Genomic DNA, 14,013 nt, shown 5'->3' with positions numbered 1-14,013 from the left:
TTATGTTTTACTGGAGCACTGTTAGGATTCCCACATTGAGTAAGCTCAATGTGGTACTTAAGCCATGAGGCTCTCCCACCTAATGTACCAGTCTTTTTGGTTGGGCTTTCCTCTTGTGCTTAAGTCCTTACAAGTACTTGGTAGCATTGACATCATAATGAGTAGATAGAAACAAAAGTATGAAACTATGAATGGAAGTGATGATTAATTATAGTTTCTACATGGTATGCTTCTATGTTAATGAAGAACAAAAGTTATACCAGTTATTTTGTTTGTGAGATCACAAAGGAGTTTAGTGTTGAATGACAAAGATAGTTTTTGTTTTAAAATGTCATGTTTTCTGGTTCAGACTTATTTACATGTTTATTGATTGCAGTCAGAACTTGAAATTGAACCTCGGTATCCTCTATTTGGAGGCTGGAAATCAACCTTTGTCATTGGTTATGGGCTACCATTGCAAGACTTTCTTTTTGAGTCTCCAGATGGCAGAAGATACCTCAATTTTACTTTTGGTTGCCCTCTTGTTGAGACAGTGGTTGACAAGTTGATTGTAAAAGTGGGTTTGTTATTATTAACTGAAAATTGTGCTCCATTGTTTCAACTGCTTCTGTATGCAATAGTGGAGGTTTAATTTACCCTTCTTGTTGAACCATTAAATTTCAGGTTGTGCTGCCAGAGGGATCCAAAGATCCCACTGTTGAGATTCCTTTTGAAGTGAAGCAACATCTAGAGGTAATGTGCTCTTAAAGATAATGCTGTTTGTGCAACACTGGTTTAGTTTCAACTGCAGTCAAAGCTTCATCTGCATTAAACTTTTGTAACTCATCTGCTGCATTTCTCTATCTTATTACAAGGGATCACTGACTATAATATGCTCAAATTCTCCATGTATGTATACATAACCATTTGCATAGTGAAAAGTTTGACTCACAGAATTGGAAGACAGACGGAAAAATAAAAAACCCTCTTCCGAATAGGGCATTTCAATCACATGATGATTTGAGGATATAATGTATGAATATATGGATATTGGCCTCTGCTTTATATTATATATATGTTGGTTTACTGTATGGTCTTGAATAATTACATGGTGATTTGGCCTTCCGTGGACCTATATATATATATATATATATATATATATATATATATTGTGAAAATCTCATACTACATGCCAAAGTGGGACCTGGCTTTAAGCAATCTCTATTTTAATGCAATCTTATCTGGTAATCTATAAATGTGTTTATTTGTTGCAAGCTTTAAGCTTGAGAGGGAGGGTTAAGATTTTAGGACTTGGGACTCCTATTAATTTTGAAGTCTTATTGAGTGGAGCTTGTACTCATTTTTACTAATCTGGTACTCAACTTTAGTAGTACAGTGATTTGTATTATAACATACATCATGCATATTATAAATTATTCAGAGTCTTCTCTTTTAAGTTCAATTGAAATTTTCTTTAAATATCAGAATAACTGAGAAACATTACCTAGAACTTATTGAGAAAAGGATAAAGGGGGAGGGGGTATCAATATGTTAAAGAAATAGTTCAATTTGTAATCATTTATTGAAAAGAAATTATTGTCTAATTATATACAATTTAACTTCAATTTCTCCAAGATGTTTCATTTTTCTTCTCTAGTTAGAGTTTGATTCTGCTCTTGAAGAATTTCACTTGTTGTACTTTTAGCATAAAGCATTTGATTCCCTGCAGCTAAAATGGTTTTAAATTTGAACTTTGCAGATCAAGTATTCATACCTTGATGTTGTCGGCAGAACTGTGGTGGTTCTAGAAAAAAGAAATGCAGTTCCTGAGCATAATACTCCTTTCCAGGTATTTCCTAAGCCCAATGTGAACAAATAAATAAAAATTTCTAAAATTGATTTGGAATGTGGGCATTTCACATGTTCTAACTTCTAAGAGCAAGAAATTTGTTTGTTGCAACCCCTTAATCAAGGATTAATGCTGCATTTAATTTAATGTGATGATGCAACAAAAATTATCAACACCATGTTAATGACCAAAGAAATTATACTAGGGGCATTTAGAATATCCTTTATCCTTTATTTGGAAGAATTAATTCCTAGTAATGACAGTCCTATAAATGAGACCTTTAAACAATGTCAGGTATATGCTAATGAATGGAGGTCTAATAGCATATGAAAGTTGTGTTTGACATGAAGCTGTTTATTTATCCTTTTTGGCAATGTTATGCCTTGGGTTGCTCATGATTTTGGGCTTAAAGATTACAAATGATGTCTGGTAAAATTCTTCTTAGGTGCTCTTTTCTCTGCTCATTATTTTTTTTGGTTGTAAAAACCAAGAAAAAATGTTTTTCATGGATTTCTCAAATAATTTTAAATAAAGTTTTCTCTGCCATCTTTTCTAAGACAACCAAACAAGTAACAATTTTTCCATGCTCTCAATCACTATTTCATATACTCTTGTACTTCCTAGACCTCCTGTCTCATGCTCCCTTTTTGCTTGTCTTTATCCTTAGTCTTCATTGTTTATTAGCATGTCTTTAAACCTACAGCAATTCCAATTGTCACATGTCTGATTATGATACATGTTAGATGAAGTTTGAACTATGTATTTCTAGTTCTGACATCCGGAACAAGGTTTGGATAAAACTCTCTCTCATTTTGTTTAAACCTTCATAGAAGCTGAAAAGGTAATGTAAAACACTTAAGCCATGGCTATGCTATCTGCAACTGCAACTATAATAATGAAATTCATAACATATTTCATAATATGTTATGAAATCATGGAGACTTATTTTCCAATAAATTTCTGCGCAACTTGACAAACCTTGGTTGGAGACTACACCTAAAATTTACTTTGAAGTTTCATGACTTCATGTGTAGTCTAGGTCTGTGATTTTCTTTTGTTTTCTTTCTATAAATAATCTTCTGTTCACTATGTCTTACCATGTGTTTCAATTTTTGATAGGTATACTACAGGTTTAACCCCATATTCATGCTTGCTGAGCCATTGATGCTGGTATCTGCATTTTTCTTGTTTTTTGTGGCTTCCGTGGCATATCTTCACATTGATCTTTCCATACGCAAGTGATGAACACCTAGCTAGTTTCTTGAAAGGTATGCGTTTTTTTTTAAAAGGTATGTGTTAAATCCCCTCTTTCAACCATTTTTTATGATTGAAACATTCTCTTCTATTTAAAGTGTTTTGACTTGTTTAACAGGCAGTGACTGAGCAGATCCAAGGGTTCCTTATTTTGGAAGGTCATATTGCATTGTGGCAATTTTGTGTGGAGTTAAGAGGACTAATTGCAGTTATAGATATACTTGTTTGTACAATTTTTCCCAGGCAATTTGATCTTGTGCCATTCATCCAAACTAACTTTGAACCATTCCTTCTATTTAAGAAACATAGGATATGTTAGTTAAAGACCAACATCCTAAAGGCACGTAATGGGAACAAACTTGTAAGATCTTACTAGCTATGAGAAATATTTATGTGATACTTAGCAATCAATATACAAACTTTAAATGAAATTTAAAAAAAAAAAAAAAAACGTATTCAAACATTTCGTTAAAAAGGTAATCCGCACTTAAATGAATAGCGTTTTGTGAGAGGAACCTAAAAGTTAAAATGTATTGCTACATTATTGTAATTTGTAAATTTATGATATACTTAGTAAAATATTCCTATAAATAAATAAATAATAGTGTCCTTGTCGAATGTGAAATTAAAGTGAGAAACACCACTCAGACTGGAACTTTGCCCGAACTACTTGGCATCCTAGTTGGAATTAACACGTTAATACGTGTGCTTCCTTTTCTCCCCTCTTATGCACCATGTGCTATAGTGTCGGAAATGGCTTAGTTAAGATGTGTTAAGTTTTTTAGAAATGCTTCTCAAATTTTGTATTTCTTTTTTGGCATTTACTATTTCCACTCTCATTATTACTTACGCACTCCTCTTTCCAATTGTTTTTTATATTTTTTCCTAAACTACCCCAGTGAGTCCTCTCCCCTAATCTTTCCATGAAATTCATAACTTAAGTACTGGTGTGTTTGCTGCATAATTAAACAAACACTAATAGTACTCCATCACTTCTTAAGCATTCCTTCACCCGAACCAATAAACAGAATTTATTAACTGAGGTTTTGCTAAGAGAAGTATTAGAGACATTTTCTTTAACACTCTCTATGATTGGTTTTGGTAGATTTTATTTCTCATTTAATATTTATCTCCTAATTTATATATGTGTTTGCGTTATATTGTCTTGTGATGAAAAATCATAGTTTTTTTTCCATCTTTAGATCCATATATAGATAAAAATTGGTTTTTTAATCTGATGCTATTATGTGTTTGTGATTACATCTTGTAGACAACATTAATCCTAAATTCCTAATGATATATTTTTTAATAAGTAATAAAAGTGAATTTTAAGTTTTTAACTTTATGATTTTCTTGGTGAAAAAAAACTATGATTTTCATTTATTAAATTCATGTCTGTGCTATAAATGTTTGATTTTAAAAGCAAATATACACTTGCTTATATATATAACCTAGAGACGAACTGACTTTGAAGAAACCCTATTTTCTCGTCCCACGATTAATGCAAGACAATCATTCCCCGCAAGTCATGTTTGTTGATTTTGTATTTCATCCTAACTACCAAATCATTGGCTCGACAACGAAGCTGTTATCTTCTTCGTATTTAAGCATTTATTCGAACTAGCACCACCCATAACATTTCATTTACCTTCCTGCCCTCCTCTGTCCATCAAAATAATGTTTTCTTTTTCAATTTTCTCACGTTTTTTTAGCCATTTACAATAAGAGTCCATTAACAAAACAACAGTGAAATTTTAGAGTAAAAATAATTGACATGGATACTTTTGCAACAATTATGTTATTATTCTATCAAACTATGTTTGAATGTTCTAGATGAACAAGATATCTCTTGATAAAAAATTAAGGACAAATCCTTTGAGTACTAAAATTCCATTAAGATGTTGACATCTTATTGTATATATTTTTTATACATGAGTCAGGATTTAAATCTATAATTATATGTTTAAGAAACATAATTATCTATCATGTCATATTATATTGATATGTTCATAACTATATTGAATATTTTACATATTCATAAAAAAAAGCAAAAGTGTAAAATAGTTGAATATTTTAAGAACCATTATATTTCTAATTCAGTTTAGATAAGAATTAATTTAGTATTAATCAAAGCACAATACAATTATTTTTTCTTCAGATGAATCATTCTTTAAAGGTTAACATGTTTGAGACAGAAACATGATATGACACTAAATATAAATACATTTTTCAATGAAAATTTAAATCTTGATTCATTATATTATGAGAAACTAATCTTTTTTATTAAATTCATTTTTTGTTGGTCCAAGCACTACACATCTAAAGTCAGCTTCACTAGTAAACATTGATAAATATTCTCTTGTAATAGTCATAATCTTTTTTATGTACATTTGCGCTAACTCTAACCCATATATTACATATATTACTAATATTTTTAAAGTAGAAAATTTATGGAAAAAACTTAGATATAATTTTATAAGAAGTTTTAGTATTACTTTATAATCAAAATTAGAGTCCTACGATAACAATCTGCTTAATAAATGTTTCCATTAAATATCAATAATATTATTGAGCTGAAACTTCAATTTTGATATGAATACAGTTTAAAATATTAGTTATTATAAAATTCAATACAGTATAAAAATCAATCTGCATAATAAAGGTTTCCATTGAATATAAATTTTTAGGTATAGTAAATTTATTGATTTTTATAATAACTAGTATTTTAGTTTATGTATTACACAAAATAAAGGCTTATTTTTATATAACTTAAATTTAGAATAATACTATCTATTAAGAGAAATAGAGCTATTTATTAACTACTACCAATGTAAAATAATTTTATTAATTTTATTGTATCATATAATCCATAAATTATCATGATAATTTTTTTTTTTACAATAATAACAAAAACTTTAAAAATCATATACCAATAATTATTTACATAGTAATGATTTTTGTTTTCAATACAGGAATTAAATCTTGAGAATGAAAATGAAATAAATTGTATTGAGAGAAAAAATATTTATCTTCTACGTTCAAAGTTTTTAACAAACTCAACAAATTATTTCATACTAATATTATGGTAAAAAAAACTTTAAAAATTATATCAATATTAATTAATTAATGCATAATTATTAAACTTAAAAGAAATTATGTCAAAATCTTGTCGTTTAAATTTTTTCATAATATCATATTAAAAACCAGACTCCTCAAATAACAAAATTTCCATACAGCATAAGCTAACAAAATCGAACTCCTATAATACTATAATAGTCATAAATAGCTCATATTAATATATAACGGAACAATAGTTGATCCATAAAACGAAGAAAGGATATGATAAAAACAATAGTATTTTAAAACAGGAAATCTATTTTGCCTAAATGAAAGAAGAAAAAAAAGTGGCATATATTTAGTTTTGGAGGCAAAATGCGAAGGGCAACATGGTAAGTTCACGTTGTCGCATGTGAAGTACAACAGAAAGTAGTTATTGTTGAACTTTCGATTCTCTGATTCCCTTTTTCGGGGTCAGAGGATCACCATCAAGGTTCCGGGACTCTCTTCATTTGCATTCTGCAGAGCCTCTTATTTTTTTTTTCCTTTTTTGAATGGTTTCTAACGATTTCTGAAAATGGGTATTGATAAATTTCATCTTAAAATCAATTAGCATTAAGTGAAGTTGCCCAACAGGTATATAAGCTACACTCCAAGGATTGAGGCAGCCGATTTGAGACTTTGGTATTTCTCAATACACCCCCCTTCACGCCCAGCACTTATTGGACTTAGTATGTGAACCACAAATGGTTGGTGCTCGTCGCAGCGGAAGCGAAGGCGAGCTCCAGGGTCAGAGTCCGCTCTGATACCATGTTAGATTTCATCTTAAAATCAATTGGCATTAAGTGAAGTTGCCCAACAGATATATGCACTCCAAGGACCCAAGTCTCACATCGGCTGCCTCAATTCTTGGAGTGCAGCTTATATATCTGTTGGACAACTTCACTTAATGTCAATTGATTTAAGATGAAATATAACATGACATCAGATCCCACTCTGACCCTGGGACCTCGCCACGCGACTTGTTTCCCTCAGGGGTCATGGATAGTCAAGCAAAGTGTTGGAAAGAAAGCATGTTTAGTGGGGCAAGCGCTAGAAATGCTTTATATCCGTGGGAAGAACTATCTAGAGGTAACATGGCCAAATTCACTAGTGATTTTGTTGTAAGTTTTGCTTGTGTAATTTCTTTTCATATTACTGATTCACACAAAATTTTCCTTATTATTTTCAGCTCATTTCTCTTGTTTTATAAGCTAACATTTAAATTATGTTTGCATTATTAGATTGATATCGACGTTGGATCTTCAACCGTGGCAAGAGGGGTGGCTAGCCTAGTTCTTGGATACCTGAACAATTTGGTGGTAGAAATGGCATTTTTGGTACAGGTAAAATTAAATGATCAATATGGTTTTGTGAGAGTATAAATAAAAATAAAATGTGTATTTAACCTACTAAACCAAGACCAAGGTCATTGACATAAAATTGCTAACAATTTTGGTTTGTGTTACTAGAATGACATATGTGAGAATGTGTGTGCAGGGTAACACACAAGATGAGCTCCCAGAAGTTCTCCTTGGAACATGTAGACTAAATCATATGGATGCCTCCAAAGCATTTCTGGTGAATTCATAAATTTTTTTTTTTACCTGTTAAGTCTTTGAGGAGCAGAAGCTGATAGTCCTACTACACCAGCAAAAGTTAAGGATGTTGTAAAAGTTGCTGCCCTGCATTCTTCATGTTGGAAGTAGGAGTTTTCCTATGATTTTTCTACTGGGGTTGGTCAATTTGCAAAGCAGTTGCTCCTTTTTTTCCTCTCTAAAGTAAACATATGTTGCACAAAACTGATTCCTTGGCCCGGTTCGTGCCACGAATTAATATAATATGCAAATCAGAAGTTAAAAAAACAAAAAAAAATACATGACCCCAATTTAAATTAGAGTCTTGCCCTACCTCTGCCTTCAGCTCGTGTCTTTTAGTTCTTGCTTCATCAACTATATATATTACGTTTTTAATGTATTGCTATAAAAAAATGTAAAAAAAAATGATATCACATAAACACAATTAACACGTTTATCTATATATGGATCTAAATAATATACACCAAATTAAAGGGACAACTTTTTTATCACCGGTTCAAAAAAAAAAAATTGAATTACATTATCAACATCTATTGTCAGACATCTCTAATTAACTTATTGTTAATTTTTTTTTTTTTTTGGAATTTATGTATCTGTTATTTATTATGTGCAAATTAGTCAAATATTGTTAATTAGGTAACAACTTTTCTGGCGCCACACAAAACCCTAAAATGATGTAGCATGGATATTTTTAAATTAAAATCAAAACTAAAGAGAATAATAAATATTTTTAGTATTAGTAATATAAAAAATTACTATATTAAAATATTATATATATATATATATATATATATATATATATATATATAATACATTGAAAAGAAATTAGAGTTCTAATATTGAAGAAAAAAATATTGTATAAATTAGTCAAGCGATAAATTTTTATTCAAAAGGTTTAATCCAACTCAATTGGTTGGACATGATGTTAAATTATTATAAGTGTCATAGTACCAATTTTTTATTCCTATATTTTGATTGTTACTGATAAAAAAAAAAAAAAAAAAAGAGTTGCAAGGCAATGCAATAAGCACCAATGGGCAAGGCCATATGAAGTTATATACACTAAAACTCCATACTAAACAAGAACTCGGGGTTGCCCATGCTGCCTAGCCTTATGATGGAGGAGGAGAGGTTGAAGGTAAAGCCGTTTCAATATCTTGGCTTTGTGTTTGCTCTTGTTCCTTCTTTAGTTGTGCGGCAAAAATAGTTTGAATTGCACTGACAGTGAGAATCAATGTGAAACTTGTTCCAACGACAATGCCTATCCATGCATATCTTCAACTTCACGATTCATACCAAGAGTCGACAAAAGAAATACGTGAGGCCACTTTCCACACCGAGGCGATGCTTTCTTGATAAGGCTAAATCCGAAATAGGAACACGACCAATCGAAACGATACTCCATGCATCAATCATGTTTTGTTTTGACTTACTTATCCACGAAAAAGAAAAGTATACAAGTGGCCATCACCACTATGAATGTCACAACATGTTACACCGGTAGAGAGATGCAAATCAATCTATGTACAAAATAAGTTTAACCTAACATAAAATTATACAAAATACAAATAGTGAAACAAACTAATGACAATCATGAGACTTTGTTTATAATTTTTGTCATGGTTGAGTCAAATAGGTGATGGCCTAGTCATTACAACTAGTTGATCGCTTTGGTTGGCATAAGCTTACCATGATCTAGTCGATGCATCTTGGTTGATGCTAGGAGGTTGTGGACAGGTCATTGTAGCTGCCTATTGCTCTTGTCAATACAAAATCTTATGTATAACAAAAATATGTTTTCGTGATGCATCATGTTCTAATGGAAAGGTATTTTTGTTGTGCAATCACAATGGAAATATAATTTCATCCAACATACCAAATGAGAAAACTAATGTGTTGTAGGGATTGTTTTCGATGTCACATCATGTCTCGGGTGGGTAGGTACCTACCATCTCTAGTGAGGGAATGCCTAGTGCCTAGTGTCTTGATGAGGGAATTGGGGAAAGGTTGTGTATGATTGATTAAAGGGGGTATTTTTTTAAAATCAGAAAGGTGGGAGGAGGGATGGGGGTTTGGGTAGATTAGTAATTTCAGGTTTTATTTTTGTTAAGTTGGGGTGTCCTTTGAGATACGGGAGGTGCCAATATTAACACCCATCTCACAGTTGGGTTTTCTCCCAATATGTGCCAATAATAATACCAATTTTTTTTACTTTTTAAAAATATCCAAACTACCCCACCTTCACCCTCCCCTTCCCCACCCCCCATCTCACCTTTACCTGTCCTCCTCCCACCCTCTCCTCATGCACTATTCCCTTTCATCTCTTTTTTCTCTCCTTTTCGTTCTGTTCAAAGTTGTCTCGAGCCATTTTGATTTTTTTTTTCTTTTCCCAGATCTTGTGAAAACTAGTTTCTATAAAAGAGTATTTTTATAAATAAAAAATATACAAAAACAATAGGCAAGCAGTGCAAAGAATAAAAAAAGATAATGTAAATAGCATCAGGAGAGAATTGACTGAACTTATGTTTTGATATTTAAGTGCATGGGTTTCAAAGGTAGGCCCTAAGTTTAATTAGTCACTGCAAAAAATTTAAGCTGATTTTCAAAACATGGGCTGGACTTGGGTATTAGACTATCTATCAGTAGCGTGTTTGTTTCCCGTTCACTATCCGTGAAACGTATGTTCACTTAAAAGTAAGATAATGTTACTTCTCACAAAAAGGGATTTTGGAATGTGTGCCAACCATTTGAAAGGGATTCACAAGCATGCTCTTGGTCTTGACCTGGCCTGGTTGTTATAAAGTAGTCAGTTTAAAAAAATGTATTGAGTTCATAAAAAATTAAAACAACAAGGGACCAAAAAAAACTAAAAAACAAAATAAGACAAGATACTTTAATTATTTATACGCTATGCTAATTACAATTTAAGAATAACTGAAATTGTTTTTTACCATGAATACGAAAAAAAATCATTCCATAGCTCACAAAGTTACTGTTAAATAAATGTATTGCACAAAAATTTAAATTTTGGGCAAACCTATACTACTAGGCCTGGCTTTTGATCACCACTGCTCTCAAGAATCAAGACAAATAACATGGTACAGTGGCCTCACCAGTCACTACCACTGTACTTTTTCTGTGCAATTATTACTAACACGAGCATGGATGATGACTGGCAAATAGATGCCAAAGTTTCCCAAGTAGTATCTGATAGTGCAGGATACTGTTTGCATAATTGCTCCTCATAGTATGCATTTTTTTGCACATTCACCTTCCCTGCTTTCATTTATAAGTGGGGATTGAAATTGTTGATCCTCTTTTTTCATGTCTCTTTAATCGAATAATAATAACTTAACTACAACAAATTCTTTTAAACGGCAAATAGGTTGCCACATTTTTTGACGAATTATAATTATTCAAATAAGTGGGAAATGACATAGGAAAAGGAAACAATATATTTAGTTCTTTCGGTGCAGGGTAAATGTTATCTTCGTAACATTGCCATTATCAAACTGCTTAAAGCTGCATGTGAAATTTTGCGATAAAGAATGGTGCTACCAGTGTAAAACATTGTTTTCATCTTGTTTTTCTTCCACAAAATATGTAGGAGGGTACTTATGAATATAATTTCATATTAATGGCTTTTATGAGACTCCTTTTAGCGGAACAATAGAATGTCAGAATCCAAATGAAGCTTGAATTTAATCCAAATGAGACTCCTTTTATGAGACTACTATATTACTGTACATTTTTTCTTTTAAGAGTATGGAGACATTAAACATTGTCTGGGTATATCACTATAGTTGAAACTAGAAACGCATGACTCTAGAACAATTTGCGAAACAATTTTTCTTTTAAAAATAAAAAAATAAAAAAATTGTCGGTCATACCAGTGAAATAGTTCCATTGATGTTGATTTATGCATCATTTTTATTGCTTTGCTTCTTTGGTGCCTTTTTGTTATTTTTGTGGTTATGGTGGTGGGCCTAGTTGCTTCTTAATTAATTTTCTACATCAACTCCAAACATTGTTTGGGCTTTGGGACAAAGCTGCCTCTCGTAGTAGAACTTGGGTTGGCCCACAAACATTACTATGCAACCCTCTCACCAAAAACTAGTCACCGGATAAAAACAAGTAAAACAAAAATAAAATAAAAAATGAAAACAAGTCACAACTCAAAATGAAATTAATACTTTTTAAAAAATAGTTAATACTTAATCATTAAAAGGGTCCAACCAAAACTTGTGTATACGTGTTTATCCTTCTCTCCCTGTTTTATATATAACTTTTTTATAATGGGATTGTGATTGATAAATACACTGTTTTGAGACCCTTGGAGTTGTGTCCCCCAATGCCTTTATAAGGAGTGGGTTGCCACACTCTATAACACTGTTTTTTTTTTCCACGTTGTGTTGATGTGCTCCCTTGAATGGGAAGCACCCCTAAAGCCTTCAATTTTCCTTCTCCAAAATGCCCTTCTGTAATACACCTACAAAATCATTATAATTTATATACAAGGGCAACAACATAATTTCCCTACACATACAAATTTAAAATCAGCAACTTTGTCCCCACGTTGTGTCATCTAATTGTGGCACCCACGTGGCACATGTCCGCATTCAAAGATGTTATATCTTGCTATAGCTCATAAATCTTCCTTGTCTATTGAAGGACACACTTAATTTAAAGTTGAAACTTTGATTTAAAACTAAAAGAATTGTGGAAAAGACCTTCTTAGTCCTCAGCTCACATGTAACCGTCGCTTTCATTTCCCTATTCTCGGCGTTTAATTCGGTGATTGAAATGCTTAGGTATTTTCTAATTAATATAACTTTTATAAATTTATACCCACGTGACATCATCACGTGATTCATTTATTTTTCTTTTGCGGTCCAGCACACCTCATGTGTCTTAAGAACAAAGAAAATTTGTGTCTGCAGAGCTTTTATAACAATAATAAAAGATTAAAAAAATGCTAAAAAGAGGGACCTTGTATACTCGTCTCAGGAAGAGAAAAAAAATAGTTATACGTTATATAATATAATGACAAAATCTGACCGTTGCAATACTGTCTTCTGCTTTGGGTATTATAGAAGGAAGAATATAGACATTGTTTGATTTTTAAATATTAGTTATTATTGGTGGTCTTATAATAAATATCTTTGTTCTCCACTTCTTCTAATCAGTCACAAAATAACTATACACGTTAAGTAAATTTATTTAAGTTTAAAGGATTGTATACTGCAAGTTTATTAAAACAAATTCTAAGTTTACGTATAGCTTAAAGAAATATTAAGCACAACAATGAATTTCGTGGTATAATATATACAAGTTTTTTATTCAAGTTAGCACATAAGATTCACGTAATTTTACCTCACCCCATACTGAATAGCAAGATGCGAAGTGAACGTTCTCGTTAACATATTATTATTACTACTATCATTATTAATTCCATAATAGATTTCTTAGGGGTTGAGGTTGTCTATTAAGAATATAAAAGTGTGCAATCTGTTTGGCCTTGTAGATCTAATATAGGTAATATAATAACATTATATTTAGGGTTGGGTCGTTTACATTCGAGTTAATGGACCTTAAAAAGATCAACCAAGTAAAAACTAAATGATATATAGTCTCTCATTTTCAAACATTGTAGCATGAAGAGACTTCATATGTATGAACCTTAACTTAAAACATATCAAAGGATACATATAGTTTTTTAATTAGCCTCAAGACGTTATCGTAGGAAAAAATTAAATATGTGCAAATCTCATCTTCTCAAAGGATGATTAAAGGCTACAGAAGAAGGATATATTATTATTATTAAAAAAATGTGCAGTAACATAGTAAAACGAAAAACGTTTGGAAAGAAGGATGTGGAGGAAAGTCAAAATAGTACGCACCGACGGGAAATGCATGGGATTCAGCTGCGCTTCCCTTCCTTAACCGGTAATCAACCTCTTTTTCCCGGTTAACCTGTCGGCGCCTTAACTGTCGGCACCGACGCGCCAGATTTATTCCCGGTCAATTTTATTTTTCATTTTTCTTCTACTTCCCATTTTATATGCTTTTTAATAATTTTATTGTTATGGTCTAACAATAATAATCATAATAATAATATTTGAAGCGGTGCACTTTGTTCCTTTCGACGTGCTTTCACTATCGATGGATATTTTTTGCCTTCCAAAATTTAATTTCCGGTGACGTGGCACGTGCCTTGCAGGGAATACTACCCTGCGG

The 14,013-nt window shown here is 31.8% G+C and overlaps 1 protein-coding gene across 3 annotated transcripts in view; it reads left to right on the top strand.

Annotated features, from left to right (window-relative positions):
- Positions 1 to 3,493, top strand: part of LOC100817179 (dolichyl-diphosphooligosaccharide--protein glycosyltransferase subunit 1B) — a 6,547-nt gene extending 3,054 nt beyond the window's left edge. The window contains exons 5-9 of one of the 3 annotated variants that reach the window (XM_003556187.4): positions 377 to 556; positions 664 to 732; positions 1,739 to 1,828; positions 2,948 to 3,096; positions 3,201 to 3,493. In XM_003556187.4, coding sequence (XP_003556235.1) covers positions 377 to 556; positions 664 to 732; positions 1,739 to 1,828; positions 2,948 to 3,070 — 462 coding nt within the window. In that variant the 3' untranslated portion in view covers positions 3,071 to 3,096; positions 3,201 to 3,493. Of the gene's footprint in view, positions 1 to 376; positions 557 to 663; positions 733 to 1,738; positions 1,829 to 2,947; positions 3,118 to 3,180 lie in introns of all 3 variants that reach the window. The other 2 variants (XM_006606187.3, XM_006606186.3) reach the window with 2 other exon arrangements.
- Positions 3,494 to 14,013: the final 10,520 nt, after the last annotated feature.

The sequence above is a fragment of the Glycine max genome, chromosome 20 (genome assembly GCF_000004515.6).
Source record: "Glycine max cultivar Williams 82 chromosome 20, Glycine_max_v4.0, whole genome shotgun sequence".
Taxonomy (NCBI): domain Eukaryota; kingdom Viridiplantae; phylum Streptophyta; class Magnoliopsida; order Fabales; family Fabaceae; genus Glycine; species Glycine max.
This window is presented reverse-complemented; position numbering and strand designations above follow the sequence as displayed.